We start from the raw sequence: 27,957 nt of genomic DNA, 5'->3' as shown, positions 1-27,957 counted from the left end.
AAATACATTTTTTATTGATTTCAGAGAGATGAAGGGAGAGGGAGAGAGAGATAGAAACATCAATGATGAGAGAGAGTCATTGATTAGCTGCCTCCTGTACACACCCCGCACTGGGGATTGAGCCTGCAACCTGGGCATATGCCTGACCAGGAATTGAACCATGACCTCTTGGTTCATAGGTTGACACCCAAGCACTGAGCCATGCCTGCTGGGTTCCTTTCTACATTTTTAAAGTGAAAAGCAAAATCCAAACTATAAGAACACTGGGGAATCTCACAGTTTCCAAGGGAAAAGTTTCGATAGGCCTTAAGAACAGCTGGAACCAGGGACTTAAAGTGCTACTAGGACCTTCTTCCTTATTCCTTTATGAATCATTTTTTCTCTCTAGTCATTAACTGGCTTTTCTATTCTTTATGTCAGTGTGGCTGAAAATGATGACAGTGAGCCTCTGAATTTGATTCCTCCAGGGATTTCAGGTTTTTCCATCTGGATTTCTTTCTTTCTGAAGATTGTGTTCTTTAGAATTCTTTTTAATGATATTTTCTTTCATAAACTCTCAGGTTTTTTTGTGTGTGAAAGTATCTTTATCACCCTCATTCTTGATAGGTAGATATTTTATTAGCCATAAAATTATGGGTTGGCAGTTATTTTTTTAGCTATTGGAAGAAATATTTTTATTTTCTTTAGTTTCCATTGTTCCTCTTGATAAATTAGCTGCCTAATAGTTGTTCACTTGAGTGAATTTGTCTTTTTTTTTTTTTTTACCCCTGGCTGCTTTTGAGCTCTTCGTGTTTTGGTATTCTGAAGTTTCATATGCTGTCCCTAGGTATAGATTTCTTTTTATTTACCCTTTGAGATTTTGACTGTGAGCTGCTTATTTTCCCTGGAAGAAATGTTTGTAGGTTTTCTTTCAGGCCCAAGAAGGAATTAACTGCATTACTTCCAGAGAATTTACCTTTGGTTTTTTTATTTTGTTTTGTTTTTTTCCAGGTGCCTCAAGGTACTAGTTTGGTGACTATAAATTCATCCCTTGTGATTTTGGACCACTCAAATAGGGTGAATTTGGGTTGCAGATATCTATTTGGGCCACTTGTCTTTACTACTCTTAGGAATCCTTGTTCTCTTCTGCAACAGGAGGACAAATTTCCCTGTAGTCTTTTGGGGATAAGATGTGGGAATGGATAGACTGGGTTTAATTCTGGTTTACTCTTTCCAGAGAATGAAACTTTTGGGGGTCCCAGCTTTATGGAGAAAGGGTCTCCTGTTAGATTTTCCATGTTGGCTGGGTCTTGAACTTTGACTTTTTCTCTCCCAAGAGATCATTAGAACTGAAGCTCAACTTTGTGAGTTAGGCAGATGTCTACAGGACAAAAGGAGTTTCATCATGCCACTTACCTCTGAGTTTCTCTTTCTTACAGATTTTGATCTGGTTATTCCTTTACCATCTTTTCAGCTCTTCAACGTTTTTAGTATATTTTTAGATAAAATTTTACCGATTACTTTTTGTTGTTTTCAGTAAGAGAATTAGGTGAATAATCTAGCCTACTGTGTTACTGGAGGTAGTATTTTATTGTAATTTCTTTGGGTTTTCTTTTTTTTAATTTTTATTCCTTCAGATAGATGCTTAACTCATCAATTGTTGGCCTTACTTTTTAATATAAGCATTTAAAGCTGTACATTTATAAACAGCTCATGTATTTATGATTTTAAATTTGCTATTGTGATTGTTCAGTTATGCTTTCCCCCTTAAGTTATAACCTATGTTGCATAAGACAACTGAAAGTTTTGAAATGTATGGATTTTTAAAAATTTATCTTTTTGTAATATTTAACTCATCTTTTTAAAAAACACACCCAGATTTTCAATTTAGATTACTGAGCAAGACTCAACTATAAACTATATACAAGAGACACACAAAATGATTTAGAAAAGCTAAAAATAAAGGGATAGGTGAAGGTATACAAGGCAATAGGAAAACAAGAAGACAGCAAGGGCTGCTCTCTGACCATTCTTTTCAGTGGCTTTTTCTCCCCTTCCTGATAACAGACTTTAATGAATAATCAATATTCCATATCACTGAGACTTCTCAAGGTTCCTAGAACACTGATTTTGTGTTAATAATAGAATGGTAATTTTTATTTTCTTCTCCTCCTCCCCTCTCTTTTCCTCCTCTTGTTCTCCCTTCTCAAGAACTCATCTACTTTTCCTCAGACTTGAACACCTTTGAAACTGGGATGCATTCTCATATTGAGAGGCATCTTACTATTGATTGTATTTCACAATTAATGAACAATTATTAACAATTCAAGAAGCATTTTTTTCTTTGTTAGTGGAACATAAAATAATGATACATGTTGCATTCGATAGTATCATAGCTTTGATGAAATACACAGTTTTACATACATACAATGGCCCTTCATTCCACCCCATCTCCTGCTTGAAATGCCCCCTTTTTGGTTCTTTAATCTTATGTTTATATCATTCAATAAGATCTTAAGGGAGAAAATAACCTTTATTTTCTCATCCTGGATCCTCTTCTTTCAGCACGTAGCACAAGATTTTGTTGGACACAGTTATATTTAATTAACAATTAAGGGAAGGGTGTAGGTGTAATGAATCATAGCACAGGCTGTGACATATTTATATTAGTGACCAATATTTTAGCTTCATGGTGAAAGGAGATTAATACCTACATTAGTTAAGATTATTTTGGATAGAACAGAACCCATTGTTTCCTGCAAGTTAGAGAATTTATTGGATGGATGCTTGGTCATCTGATAATGTTCAAGGAGTTTAACCAATGAAACAAAAAAGTAATTACAAAATATAAGACACTATGAAGGAAATGAGAAGAGTAGTACAATAAAGAATTATAGAAAGTGGTATTTAGAAAGAGGTAAAAGAGCCCTGGCCAGTTTGGCTCAGTGGTTAGAGTGTCAGTGGGTTCGATTCCCAGGCAAGGGCACTTACCTGGGTTGCAGGTTCTCCCTTCCCCAGTCGAGAAGTGTGGGAGGCAACCAATTGATGTGTCTCTCTCACATTAATGTTTTTCTCTCTCCCCCGCTCCTTCCCTCCCACTCTTTCTCTCTGAAAAAGCAATGGAAAAAAATATCCTCAGGTGAGGATTAACAAAAATAAATATATAAATACTTGGGGGAAAAAAGAGGTAAAAGAAATTGTCATCAAAGAGATGGCATTTAGGTTGAGACTTGAAGTATGAATGGGAGACATAAGTTCTTGAAGGTTCTGAGAAAAAAGCATTTCAGACAGAGGGAGTTAACTGAAAGGATCTAGTTGGGGAGAATGTCACTTCAAAGTAAGAGAGGCAGACTGGGGCTTTCCCTTAATAGGCTAACATTCACTGAACATTTGTGGTGTGCTTGGCATTGTTCCAAGCACGTGGGCAATGTGAATTATTATGCCATACTTACTCTGAATGTTGCGAGTTTGGACTAACTTGAAGATGCACTGTTACGTAGTGCCATGATCCATTTTACATTTTTAAAGATTACACTATTTTGTGTACACAGTTGACCAAAGGGGGACAGTAGAGGAAATAGAAGTTAATACTAGTTGACGGCTTATACTAGTCTAGGTAAGAGACAAAGTTGTCTTGGACTATGGTTCTGATGGTGGAGATGAAGAGCAGTGGACAGATTTAAGATATATTACAAGTCTTTTGTTGATGGCTTGTATAAAGGAAGAGGGTTGTGAGGGAAAGGAAGGAGTCAGACTGGAAAGAATTAAAGAATTGGAGAGAGATGATGTATATAGATAATTTGTGAAATTATTTTTCAGTAAAGGGGAACAGAACTGTTTTTAACCTTCTTATTTCTATAATTTTTCCAATGGCATTTCTGTGTGTCTGTCTCTCTTTTTTAAATTCTTGGACCCAGATATATTTTTACTCTAGTCTGCCTCTCCAGATTGCAGCACCTTTTTCTCATCCCACACTTGACAGATGCTTAGAGGAGGAAAGTAGTGTAAAAAGTAAGCTAGCATTCTCAGCAGTTCTGCCCTTTTTCATCAAGAAGTTACTTGCCAAATCAGTCCTCGCTATATCAGAGCAAAACCATTTTGTTCTGTAAGTAAAGATTTAATTCTTGAAATCTTCTGTGTTGTGTGGGGTTAGGAGTGATTATGTGGGGTTAGGGGTGATGGGCATTATGTATTTTTATCTAAATCTTAATGTACCTTAAAAGGTAAAGGTAAGTATAGCTGAATTTCAAATTCAGTTAACCAGTTGTTTTCTCAATTGAAAGGCAAGTGATCAACTAAAAAATAAGATTGGTTTTGTAACTGAAAGAAAAAGTTCTCAGAAGAGAGAGCTTTTTAAGAAAATGTTTCTTAAAAATATTCAGGTTCAGCTTTTGAAACCACCTTTGACTGCAGTTTTAAGTAGACAGGATCTTTCCTCATTTTATGAAGCTCTGTTTTTCTATTATTATCTTTAAGGAGTAAATAAAGAAACCATTTATCAAAACAAAAGAGAATTTTGTGGACAAGATGAGTGGGAAGATGAACATTAGTAAGGCAATGAGACCATTGTAGGACTTCTGTTCAGCTAGATTTCAGGAGGTTCTGAGTGATGGTTCTGTATTTTAGTTGTAATTTTGATGTGGTTGTGGGAGGCAGTGGGTACCTCAGTTACCTATGCTGCCATCTTGTTGTCCTCACCATCTATTTTGAACGATGGCCTTGCTGGATAGAGTAGTCTGGGATTTAGATCCTTGTTTTGCATTACCATGAATACTTCATGCCATTCCCTTCTGGCCTGTAGAGTTTCTGATCAACAGCCAGCTGACAGCCTTGTGGGAGCTCCTTCGTAGGTAACAGATTGCTCTTCTCTTGCTGCCTTTATTATTCTATTTGTCTTGAATTTTTGGCATTTTAATTATGATGTGTCTGGACGTGGGCCTCTTCAGATTCTTCTTGCTTGGGACTCTCTGTGCCTCCTGAACTTGTGTGACTTTTTCCTTGACCAGGTTAGGGAAGTTTTCTGCCATTATTTCTTCAAACAGGTTTTCTAATCCTTGCTTACTTTTGACCTCCTCTGGAACTCCTTTGATGTGAATATTGTTACCTTTCATGTCCCATAGCTCCCTTAGACTGCCCTCCTGTTTTTTAATTGTTTTTTCTTTTTGGATCTCTAATCGAGTGATTTTTTCTACCTTGTCTTCTAATTCACTGATCCAATCCTCATCTTCTTCTAATCTGCTGTTTATTCTTTCCAACATATTCGTTATTTCTGCTCTCTCATTCTTAATTTCCTTCATAGTTTCCGTATCTTTTTTCATGCTGTTGAGTACCCTTACAATCAGTATTCTGAACTCTCTATCTGATAGATTGTTTATCTCTGTTTCATTTAGCTGTTTTTCTGGATACTTCTCTTGTTCTTTCATTTGGGGCTTGTTTTTTTGTTTCCCCATTTGGCTGTCTATTTGAGTTTGTTTCTATGTATTAGGTAGGCCTGCTAGGACTCTCAGTCTTTTTGGATGGTCTCTGATGCAGGCCAATGTGAGATGCTGTTTGTGACTGGCCTTGAGTATCCTGTTTGGAGCTATCAGCCACCCATGGCTTGAGGTCCCCTCTGTTGGGGCTGGGTGTGTTTGGACACAACCAAGATACACACCAAAGTCTGCTTTTCCAAAGCCTGGATTCAGAAACAGAACAGGCAAAGACTCAAAGCACTCTGAAGTCTGCCTCTGACTTCAGGCTGATTAATCTGATTCTCTTAATGAGCCCCAGGCTGTAGAAACTCCTATGGGTAGGGCAAGAGGTTTTCCAGCAGGGTAGAGCAATTGCTTTTCCCTCAGGCAAAAGCTGCTTGGAAGGTAAATGTCTGCCTCTGCAGTATGGGGGAATGACTCAGCACAGGAATCCAGAAGGGTGCCCTCTGAGCTCTATCTCCAGAGCCCACAACCCTAGATTCTCCTCACACAGCTCCAGTCCACTCTGCCCTCCCTCTGCTGGAGCCCAAGGTGAGTGGCTGCACACAAAACTCTGTGCATTGGCCCTTTAAGAGGATGCCTGCATTTCTAGCCGTCTCTCCCTAGCAGACAGAAACCTGGCTGCTTTTCACAGCCAGATGTTATGTGGGCACCTTTCTCAGTTCTGGTGCTCTTGGCTGGGAAGCCCAATTTAGGGTTTAGGCCCCAGAGTCCTCAGTGGGAACCGCCCACAGCTGAGATCTCCCTCCGGACCTTCAGCTGCTGCCTGTGGGAGCCCGGCCAGCCTTCTTTGCACTTCCTACCAGTCTCTATGCTGTCTCCACTTTTCCTCCTGGGTTATGAAGGTGTTTTCCAGCTTGTATTCAGTTGCAGTTGATTATTCAGAATGGTTTTTCTATATTTTAGTTGTAATTCCAGTTTGGTCCTGGAAGAGTGTCAGTGTAGCTTCCACTCAGTCCGCCACCATCTTGAATCCTGTAAATCAGTGGTTCTTAAATTTTTCATAGTTACAGAATCCTTTCTGTAAACTGATGAAAGTTGAAGTCTGGCCCTAGAAAGTGCACAGATACATGTACATTCAGATTTGTACATAATCTTAGGCCATTGCTGAATCTTAAGAGCCTATGGGGTACATGATGCCCTGGTTGAGAACATGTGGTCTAACTGGTAATCAGGGCTGAGGAGTATGTGGCTAGAGAGCTTCGACATTCAAATTGTGACAATGTTCTCTTCTCAGATACCAATCTTTACAACACCTCAGACTTAATTTATTGTTGATTTTTAAATCTTTGGTCTGACAGTTGATAAAGTAAGTTTTAGTTTTAGCTATTGAAAAGTTAGAATACTCTGTTCTTAAAATTTTTTTATTCAAAAATGCCATAGGTGGCATGGTTTTCAGAAATAAGATAACACAGTATTCAGAATATCCTAACCATATGTAGCCTATTAATAAAAACAGTTGAACTGAAATATAAACAAATTTTAAATTTACTGACTCCTAGGTTTATACAGAAGATGAATGAATATATTTTCATTGAGAAGTAGGTTTAAAAAAGCAACCACCCTTTGTTCTCTCTGTACCATTTCATGAATCTGTTTGTAAATTACTTTTATCACAAAACTGACTATGAACTTTAAAAATGAATTTTATTAAGCCTGTAAGTTAAGTATTAGACATACTATATTTGTTTCACTGTTGGTAATAAAGCTGTACTTTGTTGCTGTTCATTTGGCTTAGTGCCTAAGTGGAACAACTGAACCAGTGGTTCAATTTATTAAGTTATAAATTGTTTCCTGTTAGGCAAATTATGCCAGTTAGGCAAATTAATCCAGAATTCTTAGGATTTATTGTTGAATAGGATTGAGTAGATGACTTACCTCTAAATCCTTTGGCCATGCTGAGAGTTTAGGATTCCTTACATTTTTTCACTTACTTTACTTGATCAAATAAAAAGATTTTTTTCTTCACTCTAAATCATAAAACCAAGTTCCACATAATAAGATATAGTAAAAATCAAAGCAAGAAAATTCAAAAATGAAATACTTTATGGTTGTTATAAAATATTCTAATTTAATGTAATATTGATTTAATATGGTATTTTTATGAGTAAACAAATGACTTTTTTTTTAGCAGATGGACAGTCAATACATTCTTTTTCATGTAACTTCCCCTGTAGAATTATGAGGTAGAAGTGTGATGAGGAATACAGTGGAATTGCATATATTCACATTTAACCATGTGTGTTCAGAGAACAGTAAAATAAAAGTCCCATTTTAAAATGATTTAATTAAATTTAAATTTAGCTCTCTCACTGTTCTGCTCAATGAGTTTCTGCTGTTTTACATTGCTTTTGTGCTTCTCATAATGTGAACATGCCGTGTGGTTCTAGTGCTAGATAGATATTTTTCTCACAGCATAGATCCTAAACATAAGCTTGCTACTTCAACTGTGTTCTGTTGAAAACAGCAAACTGTTCCATACTAGGAGAAATCTCTGGCTGTGTTGGGTATATTGCAAGATAGCGTAGTACTGTACTTTATGAATGATTTAAGGTATTCCCAATATAATTTAGAATTTATGTGATTTTTGCTTTTAGTGCTATCTTTGGAATTTAACCCTGTGAGAATTAGAATCTCCTGACAAAAAAGTTTAGCTAATCCAAGGAAATTTGTGAATTTAGTTGTTGTTTTTTTCAGTTATTTTAAATGTTACCCATGGTTTTTCTATTTTAGCTTATATATTCTTACATTTGGAACCAGGTGTCAGGGTTAAGTTACCTGGGTGTGTCTTCTATATCTACTATGTATATTGAGTATGTGCTATAGTTTTTGTCCTCATAGTGAATTTTCTGAAGCATTCTGCTGTCGTACCCAATTTTTCTTATAATTTGTCTATGAAAGTTAGAGGTGTAGTTGTGACTATAGAACAAAGAAAAGCAAACAAGCATAATTTAGGAGGGGAAGAAGAACTCTAGAAAGAAAGGTCTCCATTTCTCTGAAAGTTGTAGCTCTCTAATGGCCCTTCAAAAGCCTCTGGTTCATTCCAGATTTGGCTGGACAGAGTAAGTTTCAATAACTTTATTTTGTTAGTAAAAGTGAGTCTTAAATTTTATAACTAATGTGACTTATTTTATTACTCTTTGTTAGATGTCTCATAATTATATGTGTGTATATATTTATATTTCTGTATTCCCCATCTCTATCCTTAGTTCCAGAAACAATTTTAGGTGACTTGCTTTCCACCTAATTAAAATTATAAAATAGTTCATTTATACAAAAGAATATATGCACCATATGTAGGTTATAGAGCATAATGAAATGAAAACTTGTGTCTCTACTACCCAGCTTAAAAATGAGGACATTATTAAAACTTCTGAAGTTCTCATGAACCTTTCCCGATTATGTTACCATTTCTTTTCCCTCAGAAGTAACATTGCCCTTAATTATGTTTCTCATTCTCTTGTTTGTCTTTGTAGTGCTGCTAATTGTATACGTAAGCCTAAATGTTATCTTGTTCAGTTTTGCATAGTTTTGTGAGACGTATGATGTCAGGGGACTAAGAGCGCAGACTCTGGCGCCAGGCTGTTCTGCCACTTATCAACCACATGATTTAGGCAAATCAACTTCTCAGTGCCTGTTTCCTCATCTATGAAACAGAGATTAAAAATAGAAGCTACTTGATAGGGCTGTTGTGAGGATTAAATAAGTCATTATATGCAAAGTGCACAGTGTCTGGTACACAGGCGGTATTCTGTGTTAGTTGTTAGTATTCGGGGATGGGGAACATTTTTTCTGCCAAGGGCCATTTGGATACTTATAACATCATTCGCGGGCCATACAAAATTATCAACTTAAAAATTAGCTATGAAAAAGCTCCTCGATTTATTGAATTTCTAGTCCTGCCTGTGGTTGCCTTGGCAGGGCCAGACCAAATGATTTTGCGGGGCCATATATACGGCCTGCAGGCCAGACATTCCCCACCCCTGATTTATATAAAGGGATCATAATACAGTGGTACCTCAGTTTCCTAATGTAATCCATTCCGGAAGACCGAGTTCTGAAATGTTTGAAAACCGAGGGATCAACAGCTGACAGCTAGGCCTCAGGATCTTGCCCTCAGCAGAAGCTGTGTGGCATGTTCGACTTCCGAGGCGTGTTTGAAAACCGAAGCATTTCCTTCGGGGTTTACGGGGTTCGTAAACCAAAATGTTCGTCAATGGAGACATTGGAAAACTGAGGTACCACTGTATAAGCAATTTGTTTTCTTCCTCCCTCAACATTATGATAGTGAGTTTCATCCATGTTGATGGTTATAGCTGTAGATCATTTATTTTTTATTTTTTTGTTTTCTCTTGACTTATTTTTTAATTGAGGTTTTAGAATTTATTTTTATTGTGGTATCATTTTTACTTCCAAAGGTATTCTAATGTGTGAATATTTTGTATTTCTTCTGTCAGTGGATAATTAGATTCTAGTATTTGTTATTATTTTATTGTTACAAACAATAAGCAATGTTATGCAGACATCTTGCACACCTTCTTGTACACAAATGTAAGAGTTTCTCTAGGGTATATAGCTAGAAAAGGAACTGCTGAGTTGTAAGGGTATGTGTGTCTTCAACTTTCCTAGATGCTAAATTACTTTTCAAAATGGTTGCATCAATTTACGCTCCTGTGAGGGCATGAGAGTGCTTGTTGCTCCATATTTTATTGTCTGATTCCTTACTATTTACTGAACTGATAGATGTAAAATGGTATATAGTGCTTTGATTTGCATTTTCTGATAACTAACGAGGTTGAGCATTTATTTCATGTGTTAGTTGGCCATTTCTGTTCCTTTGTAAAATGCTTGTTGTATATTTTTCCCATTTTCTGTTGATACTCTATTTTAAACTGAAATTTGGTTTATTGATTTTAACATTAGGATACTAAAAATTGTTCATATGTGTGGCAAATATTCCTGATTTGTGGCGTATCTTTCATTTTCAGGTAAATGATTTTTCACAAACATTTACAAATTAGGGGAAATTCTTTTGTTAGACCAGTATCTTGTATAGGGTATATAAAGTATAGTTCCCAGAATCCTTAAACCACACTTTAAAAAAAAATGAGACTTTTACAGTCTTTATGAGTAATCCATTCTGCTGTAAATAACCACTATAGAAAAAGTATTGTATCATTATAGAGTTAGTGAGCAATAGCTCTTATTAAAGCTTTTTTTAATATTAAAATAATCCAACTTTAAAACCGTAAAGCTGACTATATATGCAATGTTGATAAGCTGTTGTTAAAAAATTATGCCAAAAAAAAAGAAATTATACATTTTGTGCCACCAAATCTTGGTCTTTTTTGTTTTACTGTGTTTTTCCAACAGATAAGACCATTTCCCACTTGTAGCTTTGCATTTAAAACCTAATTATTGTTCCTTGTTCTCTGTGAGGGAATTTTTGTTTAAAGGCATAGTAGTAGTATACCTTACATGACTGAACCAGCCATAGAAGATTCTTTTAGGAATTTAACCTTCTTAGTTGGTGAGTATAACAAGTTGGATGAAGCTTTGCTTACCAGATAAGTCTTTTTTTTTTTTAAACAGAGATTTCATTTAGAAAGCTTTGCTTTATTTGGAGTTTTATTTTGCCATTCTTTGTATTTGATGTTTTATAGGGAGCTTTTAGGAACTGGTCCTGCAGTTAGTTTGTCTCTTCCCTTCAATGTGGGCTTCCTGTGGTTAGGGACAGTTTTTTCTTAACAGTCTATAAACCTGCCCATGAAACTCTTAGTATAGAATCTTTCACACAGCGAATGCCTAATATTTATTGTTTCTTCTTGTTCTTGTTTTGTCCTTCCCTGGGTAGAGCGAATTACTGTGTATACGTGTAATCCTTCATACACTCATACACTTAACGCAGTGTTTAAGATCTGTTTATCTTGTCAAGCATAAGGTTAATTACCATGGAAAGTATGATAGCTCAACTAATCTTTTGATTGATATTGTAAATAAAACTTCTTATTTTGAAAGTTGAGCTATTACTGTGTTTTCAAACACTGTCTTTAATTCCAGCATTCATAGTGGACTCTAACAAACCTTTCTCCCATTTAAATTGTCTGATTTCAATAGATATTATTATCTCAGTGAATATTTTCCAGAGCTGATATGCAAACAAGATTCAGGACTATTTCTACCATTAGTCGTCTGGACCCAGCTCACCATCATCTGCTGGATTATGATAGTTACCTCCTAATTGTCTCCCTGCTTCCATTCTTGTTGCCTTAAATCCGTTCTGAATGCAGCAGCCAAATGAAAAACATAACTTCCCTTTAGAATACTCCAACGGCTCCCCTTTCTCTCAGAGGAAAAAAATCAAAGCATTTCACCTACAAGGCTCTATATGACTCTGCCCTGTGTAACCCGTCTGGTTTCATTTCTTCTAGTCTCTTGTCTTCATTTTGCACTGGACACACTGACCTCTTTTCTGTTTGTCAGACACTAGCAAGCTGCCCCCTCAGGAGCTTGGCATCAATTATTTTCTTTTTCTGGAATTCTTATCCTACTTGCATGGCTCTTTTTTTTTTTTTTTTTTTTTAATATGTCTTTATTGACCTCAGAGAGAAGGAGAAGGGAAGAGAGAGATAGAAGCATCCATGATGAGAGAGTCATTGATCGGCTACCTCCTGCATGCCCCACACTGGGGGTTGAGCCTTCAACCCCCGGCATGTGCCCTGACCAGCAATTGAACAGCGATCAGCTGAATCATAGGTCGAGGCACAACCGCTGAGCTACACCAGCTGGGCTGCATGGCTCATTTTTTTACCTCCTTCAATTTATTTGCTCAAATGTTACTTTAATTTAAAAAATTTATCCCTGGAGAAACAAGCTGGCAGCGTAGGTAATAGCTGTACCCCCCGCCCCCCACAACCACATCAAAATTACAACTAAAATACACAACAACCGTCACTCAGAACCTGAAATCTAGCTGAACAGAAGCCCTACAAGGAGGGAACTGAAGGAGCACCAAGACTGGTAGGAGGGGCGGATCGGGGCTGAATCGCGGAGACAGCTGCAGGCCCACACCTGGTGCCACGGTTTAATCCCGGGAGGGATATCTTGGCCGTGGAGGTTTCCTGGAGGAGCGAGGGATCCCAGCCCCACATCAGACCCCCCAGCCCAGGGCTCCAGGGCCGGGAAGAGAAATCCCCACAACTTTGGGCTGCGAAAACCAGCTGGAACTTTTGTTGAGGGTCCCAGAGGGTGCGGGAGTCTCCGGCTTTCCTCTTTAAGGGCCCGCACAGGGACTCACTCAGACTCACTTTCTCTGAGCCCCAGCGCCAGGCTACAGCTTGAAAGGAACCTGGGACACTTTGGGAGGAACTGACTTGCCTGAAATCGGGGCAAGAGGTGGAGGGGCAACTTTCTCCCAGACAGAAGAGCTGGCAGAGGCCATTGCTCCTTTGGCGAGCCCTCCCCGCACACAGCTGGCAGGCGTCATATTTGAATCTCCAGCACCTGTCTCATACCTTTGGCCCCGCCCCATGATTCCCGGAGCCCCCCCCCCCCACCTGCAAGCTCATCCAAGTTATTTCCAGTGGCTTTTCTATGCAAGGGGCCTCTCAGGCCTCATGCTTGGGACTTTCCTAAAATCTCTCAAACAAGCAGCAGCGTGCCCCATATGGCTTAATAAGTGGCCCCAGGCCTGGCACTAGCGGCAGCCTGCATTGGTTCATAGCTTGGCCTCTCCTGACACCTCCAAGCCCAGCACAAGTAGCAGCCAACTACCGATTGCTGTGTAGCTCATGCTGGGAGTCCCTGGGCAAGACACTGGCAGAGGCTGACTTTGCACCTCCCAGGAGGCCCCAGAGACAGTGTACCAAGTGGTCAGACTCGACCACGCTGGATTACAACCCTACCACATCTATGAGTGGCACATTCAAGGGGTGCACTTGGTGAACACCAAAGCTCCCCTGAAGCAAATCCTGCTCCATAGGGGTGTCTCCAGCACAGCAGCTCTTTGGCTGTAGTCGCAGCTGGTCCTCGCAGCCGATTGGCCTGGGGGTCAATTCCTTCCAGTGATGCCAGCAGCAACCAAGGCTCAACTACAACAGGACAGTGTACACAGCCCACAGAGGGGAGCACCTAGAAGGCCCAGCTCAGGTGACTGGGGAGACTGAGCCACTGGACCCTACAGGACACCTACTACAGAAAGCCACTCTACAAATTCCAGGAGACATAGCAGCTCTACCTAATACATAGAAACAAACACCTGGAAGCAGCCAAAATGTGGAGGCAAAGAAACATGTCACAAAAGAAAGAACAGAAGAAATTTCCAGAAAAGGAACTAAATGAAATAGAACCAAGCAAGCTACTTGATACAGAGTTCAGAATTATGGTTATAACGATGCTCAAGCATATTAGTAAGAGTATTATGAAAACAAGGGTGACCATTGATGACATAATAAAGTACCAATTTGAAATGAAGGCTACGTGAACTGAAATGAAGAATAATTTACAAGGAATCAACAGTAGAGTAGAGGACACTGAGAATCAAATCAGCAATTTGGAATATGAGGAAACAAAAAACACCCAACCAGAAGAGCAAAAAGAAAAAAGAATCCAGAAATATGAAGATAGTATAAGGAGCCTCTGGGACAACTTCAAGAAGCCCAACATTCATATTATTGGGGTGCCAGAAAGGAAAAAAAGAGAGCAAGAAATTGAAAACCTATTTGAAAAAATAATGACAGAAAACTTCCCCTACCTGGGGAAAGAAATAGACTTACAAGTCCAGGAAGCACAGAGAGTCCGAAACAAGAGGAACCCACAGCAAGACACATCATAATTAAAATGCCAAAGGTTAAAGACAAAGAGAATCTTAAAAGCAGCAAGAGAAAAGCAGTTAGTTACCTACAAGGGAGCACCCATATGACTGTCAGCTGATTTCTCAACAGAAACCTTGCAGGCCAGAAGGGAGTGGCAAGAAATACTCAAAGTGATGAAAAACATGGAACTACAACCAAGATAGCTCTGCCCAGCAAAGCTATCATTTAGAATTGAAGGTCAGATAAAGAGCTTCACAGATAGGAAAAAGCTAAAGGAGTTCATCACCACCAGACCAGCACTACAGGAAAAGTTTAAGGGTCTTCTTTAAGAAGAAGCTAATGAACAGAATAGTCTGATGAACTAAATAGATCCAGAGACATTGACACATGCAACAGACGATCATGTTTCAGAGGAAAAGGGAAGGGGGGTGAAGGGTGGGAAGAGATTAACCAAAGAAGTTATATGCATATATGCATAACCCATGGACATAGTTAATAATGAGGTGAAGGCCTGGGGAGGGGGTGGGAGCGAGGTGGAGGGGGTCAATTGGGGGGAAAAAATGGGACACCTGTAATACTTGCAACAATAAAGTAAAAAAAAAAAAAAAATTATCCGTGACTCCAGCACTTCTAATTCCCCTCTTAACCCTGTTCATCTTTTTCTGCATAACATTTACCGTCTTCTAACATACCATATAGTTGGTGGTGTGCTGGTAAGTGTTTCACAACTAATTCACTGTAGTACCAACATGCATGATGGTTGATATTTTTGTTTGTGTTAATGAGTAAGATGAAAGTGAAACAGCGAAGATGTGTGTCACTAATTTCTCAATGACCTGAGAGACTTCTTAGCTGAATTGGATAATAGTTTTCAAATAGCAGAAGAACATATCCTCAAATTTTTTGTGCTATTCATAATGTAATGGTTATAGGTGCCACACACTTTTAAGTTTAATCTGCATTATTGACATTTGCTGCACCAGTTTCTTAGAGCTAGACAATCACAAAACAGTAAATCAAGCAGTGATTGATAGTTTTGCCAAATTCCATAGAATAAATACTTCCACTATGACCAGTTTCAAGCTACCAGCATGAAGTCACTGAACATGATTTTGCGAAGAGATGTACACTAGCCCAGCATTATATAATCTTTCTACCATATAGATACAGAAATCATAAGTAACCCTAGGAGCATAGATAATAGTAAAATGTAAAGTAATTAGGAAGTGATATGGTTTTAGTATTTATTATCTTTGTTTTAGAATAACATATAAGTTTACGTAATTTAAATTTTAATAAAGGCCGTATTTAACACCCTGTTTGCAAACTTGTTGAAAATTTAGCAGTTGGATCTTGTCATCCAGCACACAACTATAAATAATTTGCCTACTTATTTTCTGTCTCCTTCATAGAGACATGGGATTTGTTCTGTATTGTTTACTGTTGCAAAGCATGGTAGGCAGTCAATAAATACTTATTGAATAATTTTAATTAAAATATCTGAGGTCTTGTATATATAATTTAAAATTCATATAAACAAATGTCTGTACAGGTGCTGAGTAAAGTATAAGTTTTGCCTTGAAAGAAATGTATACCCCTTTTTCTTCATTTTTAAATATGAAGTTTTGATAACAATACATAAAAATCGTATTTCTCTGAATTATTAGCAGCATGCTGCTCTGAAAGGAATAAAAAGGTTTTCAAATTTGCCTTGCTGAGAGAAAGATATCCTATGATCCTTTTTTTTTTTTTTTTTTTTTTTTTATAAAAAGAAAAAGTACATATGCATAGAAAAAGACAGAAAACCTCTAAAACGTTAATGGAGGCTATTTCTGTTTAGTGAGATTACAGGTTATTTGTACTTTTCTGTTTTTCCTGTTCTTTATAAGTAACATCTATTACTTCTGTGATAAAAATTACTTTAAAATTAGCTTCATTGTCACACCAATGAAGTATTTTAGTTGAAAGAGAAGGAAAGTAAAATATTACAAGTAGAAAATACACTGTAAAGAAAGAGAAATGGAAAAGCAACCTCATATTTGAAAGCCCTGATTTTCATAGGATTATGTGGGGAAGTATTGGGAGAGGGGTATAGAAAAAGGTTCAAGTTGTAGATGCTCCTGAATTCCAGATATATATTTTACTCATTAAACTTTAGGATCTTCAACAGTTTTTGAACACAATTGAGGGTAAATTTTAGGAATATTAATCTGGCATAACTATATAGGAGGATTAGAGGAGAGAGGGCTTGGAGCCCAGGGTTGTTGCAGAAGATAGATGAAGTGATTTTTCTAGCAGGGCAATTAGGAATAGAAAGTAGTGGCTGAATGCCAGAGATACTGATACTCCCAATAGCACTAGTTGATTGACTGGGTATGGAAGAATTAATGAAAAGTGTCAGAGATGAACCTTAGAGTTTGCTCTTGTCATTTGAAAGCTTTGATGGATAGAAAGATGTTATATAGAAGTAGGAAAGTCATGAAGAAGAGCTTGCTTGAAAGGAAAGATAAATTTGATTTGATATATTGTGTTTTCATTCAGTTCAAAATACCTTCTAAATTCCCTTTTGTTTTCTGTTTTTGCCCATGGACTATTTTGAAATGTATTATTTGGTTTCCAAATATTTGATGATTTAACTCCATTGTGGTCAGAGATCAAACTTTGTATGACTTGAATCCTTTTAAATTTGAGACTTCTGTTTTACGGCCCAGAATATGGTCTTTGTTTATAAAAGTTCCACATATACTTGAGAATAATGTGTATTCTCAAGTATACGTGGAATAGAGTAGAATGTTCTTTAAATGTCAGTCAAGTTATGTTGGTTGATACTGTTTGTCTTGCTGTTTATATTCTTGCTGATTTTTTGCCGCCTTAGTCTATTAATTATGGAGAGGGGGATGTATAGCCACTCCAGCTTTCTTTTGACTACTATGTGGTATTTTTTCCCCCCTATCCTCTTTTAATCTATTTGTGTATTTATGTTTAAAGTGGGTTTATTTGGAGGGCATATAGCTGGGTCTTGCTTTTTTATCCAGTCTGATGAAGAGCTAATTGGTCTGTTTGACTGCTGGAGAGCTAGTGTCACTGCTAATGGTTCTGTCTTTCCTAATAAGTGTATTCATGATCTCCCTGGGGGAACATGTGGTGATGCGGGCTAACGTTCACTAACCATAGTGGAAACTGTGGAGGGCTAGTGAGTACTATTGTATGTTCCTCTCTGTGCCTACCTGGGACTGGGTAAGCGCACATGAAGGCAGACCCTGGAAGGAGCCAACAACTGTGCCAGGAGAGTTGGGACTTTTGGAATCTGACTTGCACTGTTACTGACCAATCAGAACACTCACTGGCCTTAGTACTCTGTTAAACCAGGTATTAACCTATTAGTTGTTGGACTGTGGAAGGTCAAGTGTTGGATCCTAGAAGAGGGGCTCAGCATTGTGACTAATAATTTCTAGAATGTAAGCATTGCAAAAATTTAATCACTGGTAGGGTTATATTAGTACAGCACATATTGGCCAATTACACGGTGTATGCACCTCTGTTTATTTTTTAGTGTGTTGGACTTCATTCTATTTACTGTATCCTAACTCCTATTAGGGAAAAAGAAGGAAATAATAAGAGATTATTACAAGAAAAGTTTTACCTATAATGACTTCCTGTGGTGGCCCTGACCTCTTTCTTGAACTTCAGGCTTACACACATCTCCAGCCGGAAAGCTCTATAATTAAGCCCCTCAAATTCAACAGTTCAGTTTGCTGAACTCATCTATCCAGTTTACTTAAGAGTCATATTTGGGCTTCTTCCTCTTCCTCATGTTTCATAATCAGTCACCAATTCCTGCTATTGGCTTTCCCCACAAAGAATCCTGTAGACTAAGCAAAGCTGAGTTTACTAAACTGACTGCAGCAAGGGAGAACACCACTTTGACAGAGTCTGGTAGGTAGGGGAAGTTAGGAAAGAGTATATCTAGAATCTTGAAATCTCAACTCACATGGTTTAAGGCAGGTCCTTCAGGTGGGAAACTGGTTGGGCTGGGCAGTTTGTGACAGTATTTAGAATTACTAGACACAAGAAAAGGGTCTTGAGGCAATCTATTGTCCTTTTAGGAGTGCTTTTTGCCCTGATGCACACATTGTTTGCTCATATAAATTAGTTGGCAATTTCCTGAAGCAAACAGTGAAGCTGATTATTGGTTTATAGTCTTGTCGTCCTAGGATTTGACTGAATTCTCAGTGCTACTCTTGTTTTCTAAAGTCCCCTTTACTCCCACACCACCCCCACTGCCCTCGTTCAGTCTGTTGTCATAAGTTGCCTAGACTATTTTAAAAGTCTTTTGAATCATCTGCAGTCCTTCCCCCCCCCTCAGATTTGTTTTCCATACTGCCACCAGAGTTATCCAACTATATTGCAACTCTGACCATGTATTTTAAACTTTTTAGTGGCTTCTGGTTGTCTATAGGTTAGAAATCAAGACCTGATCCTTACCTACTCCTTCAGCCTCATTTCTGCACTCCTCCTCTTACATTGCTGCCTAGTGTTTGATTTCCTGCATCTATGCTTTTGTTGATGCTGTTGCCTCTACCTGAAATATCCCTCCCACTCCCCACTGTATATGGATATTTTTTGTTCTTCCCTTAAAACTTAACTCAGGCAATATCCCCTATAGTAAGTGTATCCTGAACCTACACTGCTTCCAGAGCATACCCTATAGTGACCATATTGTGCAGAAATCAACCTTTTATGAGGGGAGAGAACCACTTAAAGGCAAGTTGTCTTATTGATTTCTGTACCCACCAACATTAACAGTAGGGCCCAGCACTTAACAAGTTCTCAAACAGTTCTTACTGACCCAAACATTTGGGTTAGAAGGGGAGGACTTAAGGAAGTGAGGTAAGAGGTGATGATTTAACTCTAAATTAATGTATTTTGAGGCAACATCAATGCACTCAAATATAGAAATTGAGTAAGAGAGCAAGACTTAAAAGTATGATTGGAAAATCATCATAATTAGGGTATAGGTTGGATGTCTTTCTTTAAGGGAAGCTGTCAGAGTAGTTTCTTTGTCAGTGGGAGGTTGACCTATTACATCTGCAATGTGTTTCCAGCACTGATGATTCTCTGGTTTTATGTGTCTACCCTACCTAGTAAATATCATCTAATATGATGGGGGTCTATTTTATCTTTTAGTTTCTTTGAATTTATAGTATGCCATATATATGACAGGTACTGTGTTAGGATGCAGGGGTAGTATTTAAACAAAGTACAGTCTGCCATTAAGGAAATAGAAAGTTGCTATTAGTTTTGATGAGTCCAGTAATAGAAGCAAGCAGTAGTAGGTGTTAATGGGGATCATATGAAATGGAAGGACCTAACCCAGGCCAGGTAGGGACTTGTCAGAAAAAAAAAATTGCTTCCTTGAAGACTCCTGAGCTGACTCTTTAAAGATGAGTAGACTTTAATCAGACACAAATAGGGGAAGGTCTTTCTAGGCAGAGGGAGGAAAATATACAGAAACTCTGAAAGAGAGCCTGCCTTGTTTGGAGAACTGGAGTTTAGTATGGCTGGAGCTTAGCATGTGAATAGGGACTGGTGAAAAGATTGGTGAGTGAAACCAGATGAAAAGGACTGTGTTTGCCATACTTAGGAATTTGGACTTTATCTTGAAAGTGAAGTAAAGCAACTGAAAGATTTTAATCAGAGTGATTGCGTGGTCAGATATGTGTTTTAGAAAGCACTCTGGCATTAGTCAGGAGAACAGAGTGGAATGGACCTCTCTTGGAAGCAAAAAGACCATTAAGTGAAAGGCTTTTGCAATAATTTAAGCAAAAATGTCTAAGGCTAGTAGAACTAATGTGGTGGTGGTTGGGAAATGAATTAAAGATATCCTAAAAAGGTAAAATCAGTGGAGTCACTGGTCAGAGAAAGGGTGAATGCAGGGATGACTCTCAGGTATCTGGTTTGACTCACTGGATTGGAGGGTAGTCTGTTTTGCTAAGGGAAATTAATTAGAAAGGACTCATATGGGCTTTTTGCCTAAAGATTATTAGAGTGCTAACTTGAGCAAGGGATATAGGTGCTTTTTTCATTTTCTTGTATTTGTGTGTGTGTGTTTTTGTTAATCCTCACCTGAGGATATTATTTTTTATTTTTTTAGAGAGAGAGTGGAAGGAAGGGGGAGAGACAGAGAGAGAAACATTGATGTGAGAGAAACCCATCAATTAGTTGCCTCCTACATGCACCCAGACCCTAGCCGGGGATTGAGCCTGCAACGGAGGTACATGCCCTTGGCCAGAATCGAACCCAGGACCCTTCAGTCCGTGGGCTTACGCTCTAACCACTGAGCCAGGTAGGGCGTATTTGTGTATATTTTTAAAATGTGATATAACAGGATGTAGAAACAAGGAAGCTTATGGAATTCTTTTTGGAAATCTGTTAGATTAAGGTAGACTCTCATTTAGCTTCGTTTAGGAATGAATGATCCACTTACAAGCAGAGGAATGGACTACCTTTTGTCCAGCCCTTTGATTATTTAACATCTACTTCATATGCTCTGTAAATCAGTTTTGAATTGAGAAATAATACATTTATTTTTAGAAAATCCAGAGATTTTTACCTCGCCATTTGTCAGAATTTTTACCTTTTGAGAAGATATGTGGTAACATTGACTTGTCTGTGTAAAGTAGCTAATTTGATAATAGTTATGCTGTGGCATTATGCATTTTAAAATATGAAATGATTTTCCTCAGAATGCAAACTTTGATTTTCAAGTCTTTTAGTGGTGTCATGTGGGAATGAATGTTCAATCCCTTGCTGTTTGCATTCCTGACAGAGGATGTTTCCCTTATGTAGCGTTGTCACTCATTTTCTCAAGTTAAGATCTCTGTTAGGCTGGTTGAGTTGCTTAAAAGAATGAGCAATGCTACTTAACAAAAAACTGGAGGTATTGGTTTTAGATTTTGAGATTGTTCTGTAAAGGGACACTTACTCATTATGTTTATTCATTGGTTCTTGAATGTTCTCTTGTTTCTTATCAGTTAGATTTTCCTTCCCTGTAGTTTTGTGATTGCTACACCTTTGAAAACATTAGAGAAGTGCTTCTTTCAGTAACAAAACAAAAAACTGACTATAGTTTAACACTTTTTAATTTACAGAGTTAATGGTGAAACTTGGACTACTTTCATATCTATAATAATTACAGATATGAAAGTACATTCTGATTTCATATTGCTTGCAAGAAATTTCTTTAGAATAATTTTTTCCTAGTAGAACTTTTTCTTGAAGCATGTTTAAAGGAAAGTTTATTTTATTCCTTTTTGTAAAACACCTTTTTGTAAAAATGTGATTATAGTCCCTGCTTTGCTTAGTGTCTTCAAATAGTAAGCCAAAACGGTTCCCAGATTCCAGCGTTTCAGATGGATTATTTTCCTAATAAGTATGAAAGTTTTCAGAAATTATTAACAGTCTATAATTTTGCTTGCATGTACATATTTTCATTTTCTGAAGTGAGAATGGATTTGAGAGGTAGATCATTAGGGATATACTCATTGAATTATTACAATAAAAGTGCTTGAAAGTTCTCAGAATAACATCTCTTCAAATCCTAAGAGGTTATTGTTGTTTTACAAGACTAGTATTATAATTGCCTTCAAAATGTGAAATGATTTGAATTTAGTGTTACTCTCAGAGGAAGTATACTAATTGCTCATTTCCCCCCAAACCAAAGTCTTTACTTTGGGACATTAGTTTTTTGTTAGTATTGTAATCCAAAGTTTATGGGAGAAGGTAATAATATCTTTTTCATATTTCTTTGACTCTGCAGGTTGTAAAAATTAAAATGAACAAACTACGGCAAAGTTTTAGGAGAAAGAAAGATGTTTATATTCCAGAGGCCAGTCGCCCACATCAGTGGCAGACAGATGAAGAAGGGGTTCGTACTGGAAAATGTAGCTTCCCAGTTAAGGTAAAAGATCATGTTTCTATAAATCTATGTGTGGAAGAGAATGGATAGTCTGTTGTATGTGAAGTCCCAATAATTAGGACAGTTAAAAGAAAACCCTCCCCAAACTAGTATCTTCATATTCTGCTTCAATGGTAAAATTAATAAAATAGGTTATAATTAGTGATTTTTCTTTTTATACTTTAAGAGGATGTTTCCTTTATGTAGCTTTGCCACATCATTTTCTCACATTGAGGTCTCTTTTAGGCTGGTGGAGGTGTTTAAATCCTTTGGGGAAAGAATGAGCAATGATACTTAACAGAAAACTGAAGGTATTGGTTTCAGATTTTGAGATTTGCTCTGTAAAAGGACACTTACTCATTATGTTTACTCATTGGTTCCCGAAACCAAAATTTTAAAATTTGGAACAATAGTTTTTTATTCAAATGGTAATCCAAAGTTTATGTAAGAAGGTATATAATCTGGTTTAAATCTGAAATAACCACAAATAAGATCACTTCTGATGAGAATACTAATCCTTAAATATCTAAAAATCTCATATGATCAAGAATCAAATTAATTTCAATGGGATATGCTTATGAAGTAGCAGGGCAGAAGTAGCAAGAGTCTGCCTTCTTAAAGACAGGCCTGTTGTGTCCTAAAAGCAGAGAGAAAGAGAGAGAGAGAAACATTGATGTGAAGGAGACACATCAATTAGTTGCCTCCCACACTCACTCCAGCAAGGCTGGAGATTCAACCTGCAGCCCAGGTACATGCCCTTGACTGGGAATTGCACCCGAGATCCTTTGGTGCGTGGGGCAGTGCTCTAACCACTTGGAACACCAACCAGGGCAATAAATACATGGTTTTGAAAATAAATTTTTCCACAGTGTCAGTAACAGAGCATTTTTCTAATCACCTAGCTTTATTTACTTAACTCATTTGCTGAAACTTCTTTTATAGGAATAATAAATATTTTAACTTTTAATGTTTAGTATAACATGAAAAGAATAAAAACCTCTCTAACATAAACATAAAAACTAACACTCTTCTCTACTACTCCCCCTGCCCCAAGAAGTAGGCTGTGTAGTGTAGGAAGTTGTATGAGATGAATTTTATTGTGGTAAAATACACATAACATAAAATTTACCATTTTAACCATTTCTAGGTATACAGTAGAGTGATATTAAAGCATTCACATTGTTGTGCAATCATCACTACCATCCATCTCCCAGAACCTTTTCATCTTCCCAAGTTGCTGGGACTCTGGCTACAGTGTAGTTGAAGGTAGTCCAGAGAGGATACAAGGGGTCTAATGAAAGGTTATTACAGTAATCTAGAGGACAGATACAGTGGTAGGCGAGACTAGAGTGGTGACTATGGAGATGAAAAGAAGCTGAGAGATAATTAAGAAATAAAGGCAACCAGAATTGGAGATGGACTGGATGTAGGGAGTGAAAAATGGTGGTAGTAAGGATGATACCTAGTTTCTTTTCCCAAACTAGTAGAGGTGATGATCATTGACACAGGAGGCACTGAAAGATACCTTTGCTGTATTTATTATTAAATAATAAAGGCATGCCAGCCAGGGCTGAGGTTTTTGATCTGAGCATTTGGAAGGGTAGAGTTGCCATATATTATTTTAGGGAAGGTAGAAGAATAGATATATGAATGAAGGATAATGTCAAACATTCAGTTTTGATTCTATTATAAATGGCATCTTTTTAAAATTTTCATTTTCTGCTTATACTCTTATAGAAATACAATTGAATTTTTAAAAATTGAGATATAATTGACATATGTTCGTTTCAGCTGTATAACATAATGATTCAATATTTGTATATATTGTGGAAGGATACAATTGACTTGTTTTTGAGGGGGTTTTTGTTTGTTTTTGGAGTAAGGAAAGATTGATCGAGAAGGTTTCATACAATTGTACGTTGAAATTATATCTAGTGATTTTGCTAAATTCACTTATAAATTCTAGGAATTTGTATATTCTTTTGAGTTTCTAATACAGTTATATAAACTATGAACAACTATAGTTATATTTCTTGCATTCTAATCCTTATGCTTTTAATTTCTTTTTGTTTCCTCATTGCATTGGTCAGAGTCTGGTATACAGTACTGGATAGAATTAGTGATAACAAGAATCCTTGCCTCATTCCTGATCTTATCACAGTTTATCAGATTAAACAAGTTCCTTTCTATTCGTGGTTAAAAAATAATTTTAAAATTATGAATGGAAACTAAATTTCATCAAAGTCTTTTCTGCACCTGTTGATTATATCATTTTTATCTTTAATTTTGTTAGGTAGTAAATTATACTTATTGGGTTTTTTGAATATCACCTAACCTTACACTCATGAAATAAACTCCACTTAATATCCATCATGCTCAAGTTGAGGTTATTGAATATATTGATGGATTTTGTTTGCTAATATTTTGTTCAGAAATTTCATATCTATATTTTTGAGACAGATTGGCCTATAAATTTCCTCTCTTATAATGTCCTTGTCAAGTTTTATATTAACAGAATGGAGGCTGGATTACAGTTTTGGCAAGGCTCTGTCTACCTCTGGTTTACGTTGATTCGTAGGGCATACTTGTCCAGGTGTTCCAGCTGAGAGACTGGTGGTGGTCATTGGAACCCATCCCTCTGGTGGGTCCTGAACTCCTCAGCAAACTGAAAATGAAAATGCCAGAAACTTACTCTGTTTGACATGTTCCTTTGTTTCCTGTACTTCTTGTAAATTGGTAGTTTTAGAGGCTTGATCAGATTTAGCTTTGATATTTTTTCCCCAGGAATACTTCTTTGGTGGTGTGGACTATTATCAGAAGGCACGCAATAGCTGATTATCTATCTTTGTGATGACAGTAACCATTAATTCATTAAGGGTTGCAAAATGATGATACTCCAATTCCATCTCTTTCTTCTTCATGACTCACCTATATATTTCTATGAAGGAAAATTCCCCATATTTAATGTTTTTGTTATCAGTGGTATAGTTTAATTATGAAAAGCAGTGTGATTTCATTTATGAAAGAAATATTGAACTATGAGGAAGATCAAGCCTCACTCCAGCCATAAGCAACATTACCAAAACGAATGACCCTCCCTATTTGATCAACCACCTTTTTTAAAAAAGAATAATAACATGAACTTAATATATTTACGAGCAGTAAACTGTAAACCATTACTTAAATAGAGTTGCAGAAGTAATGTAAGATGCTTGAAAGAAGATAGTGAGGTAATTGAAAGAGTAGATCTAGAAATCAAAAGATCAGAGTTCTGTTCCTGGTTTTGTTAATTTACTAGTTATGTAACATTGTTTAAATCTCTTAATTTTTTTGACGCCTAGTGTCACATTTGAAAGATGGTTTTGGATCTCTTTATTTTTAGCTTTAAATTTTGTGATTAGATTTAATACATATGCTTAGGTCAGATGACTTATTCAAATGTACTTATACTCCAAATTTATACTTAAAGAATAGCCCACTTCAGTTTGGTTTTACTACTTGTCTTTGATTAAAGGCCCCAAACAAGTTTTGGTGTCATGTTCAGCACATCTGCATCCTATATTTGCTATATAACATAGGCTATGTATAAGTGATAATGTGCCCTATAGCATCTTATAAGTTAATGATTGTTATGTCACTTTTTGGTAATATTGAGAACTGCTTACTGTACAGTCTCTCACATAAGAGCTCTGCATTTCTTCTCATGGATAACATTACTAAAATGGGTAAAATGCGCTTTTTAAATATTTTTTTCAAGAAAAGGAAAAATGACTTAATTCATCCAAGAATGAAATTCCACATAATAGTTCTTCTAAAGTACATTTTTTGTGAATAAAGTCCCTTACTCAGAGGGATTTTGGAAAAGGCATACAGACAAAAGAAGTCCCAGTGTCAAATATTTTAGCCATTATAGCATAAATCAGCTGCAATTCTTCAGAGAGATAGTGTCTCAGAGAAGAAAAGAGACCTCTTTAATAATGTTTATTTCAACGGGCATGTTTTTCTCAGTCTAATAAGACAGTCTAATTTCCATCTCCACATTTCTAAAATAGATTATGCAGCTAAGAGTCCATATAGGAGATATTTTTATTTTCTTCTTAACACCAAGTCTGCCCCCTATCTTTTTTTTCTTGGTATAAATACCCATATGTGACCAGTTGAATCGATCAGGATAATAGAATAAAATCCCTTGGAAACCTGTATTCATTTCTCAGCACCTAAAAGTAACACAGTGATCATAAAACTGTACTTTCTCATTTTTTATTAATATAAAATGGAAACAGATTAAATGACTCAGAGGTAGTACTAGAAATAAGCATTAATAAAGAAAAAAGAAAGAAAACACAGATATACTAGAAATAAGAAAGTGGGAGACCCAGTTACAGACTCAAATTATGTGAATACTCTATGGTTTATGCTGATAAATTTGAAATTTTAAATTAAGTAAGAATGTCCTAGGAAAATACACATTGCTAAAATTAGCTGAAGTAGAAAAAGAAAAATTGAATAAGCCCCAACCATGAAGTAAATAGAGAAAGTTTTTAAAACTCCAAAACTATCTTCCCCCAACAGACTGACTATAGATGGTTTCACAGGTCACTTCTTTCAGAATCTTGAAGAATAACTCTTATGCTGTTTATAGCAGAGCACATAGAAGAAAAGACAAAAATCAAGGACAGTTTTCAAATTTTTTTCATGATATTAACAAAATTCTAATACACCACCTAACAAAGATAGCATAAAAAGAAAATCATAGACCAACTCCGCTTATGAATATAGATGAAAAATTAGGCAAAAAATAGGCCAAATGGGATCTAAAAATAAACCATAGGAGGATTTAACTCAAAAATCCACAGATGATTCGATATTAGGAAATTTGATATAGTTCATCATTGATGGGTCTAAGAAGAAAATTTTTGCAATGGAAGCAAAGATGAAGGACTCACAGTTCTTGATCTCAAAACTTGGTACAAAGCTATAGTAATCAAACTATTATAGTTCTAGCATAAGTATGATATATATAGAACAATGAAATAGAATTGAAAGTACAGAAATAAACCTATACATCTATGGCCAGTTAATTTTTGAAAAGAGTACCAAGGCCATTCAATAGGGAAAGAATAGTCTCTTCACCAAACATGATGGGAAAACTGGATTTTCACATGGGGGGGGGAAAAGAATTTAGACCCCCTACTTCACACCATATACAAAAATTAACTCAAAATGGATCAACAACATAAATATAAAAGTAAAAATTACCATAAGTCTCTTAGAAGAAAATGGGGGCTGGGGATCGAACCTGCAACTCAGGTACATGCCCTTGACCCTTCGGTGCACACTCTAACCACCAAGCCACACCAGCCAGGGTGGTACAGCCAGTTTAGAAGACGGTTTAACAGTTTCTTACAAAACTAAGCATACTCTTTTTAAAAATTTTTTTATTTATTGATTTTAGAGAAAGAGAGGAAGGGAGAGAAAGAGAAACACTGATTCATTGTTCCACTTATTTATGCATTCATTGGTCTTGAATATGCCCTGCCTGGGGATCCAGCCCACAACCTTGGTGTATCTGGATGATTTTCTTACCAACTGAGCACCCCGGCCAGGGCTAAACATACTCTTAAAATATGCTTGGCAATCACAATCAAGCCAAACAAATCGAAAACTTATATCTACACAAAATTCTGCACATAGATGTTTATAGCTGCTTTATTTATAATTGCTCAAACTTGAAAGC

The 27,957-nt window shown here is 36.8% G+C and overlaps 1 protein-coding gene across 33 annotated transcripts in view; it reads left to right on the top strand.

Annotated features, from left to right (window-relative positions):
* The window catches only part of NUMB (NUMB endocytic adaptor protein), a 129,027-nt gene that overhangs the window by 60,319 nt on the left and 40,751 nt on the right, over positions 1-27,957 (top strand). For all 33 annotated transcript variants that reach the window (XM_081133415.1, XM_081133398.1, XM_081133396.1 and 30 more), the window contains one exon: positions 22,083-22,223. In XM_081133415.1, coding sequence (XP_080989541.1) covers positions 22,098-22,223 — 126 coding nt within the window. In that variant the 5' untranslated portion in view covers positions 22,083-22,097. The remainder of the gene's footprint in view (positions 1-22,082; positions 22,224-27,957) is intronic.

The sequence above is a fragment of the Miniopterus schreibersii genome (assembly GCF_964146895.1).
Source record: "Miniopterus schreibersii genome assembly, chromosome: 1".
NCBI classification, from domain to species: Eukaryota; Metazoa; Chordata; class Mammalia; order Chiroptera; family Miniopteridae; genus Miniopterus; species Miniopterus schreibersii.
Note: the sequence above shows the minus strand (reverse complement) of the source record. Positions and strands in the feature narration are given on the sequence as shown.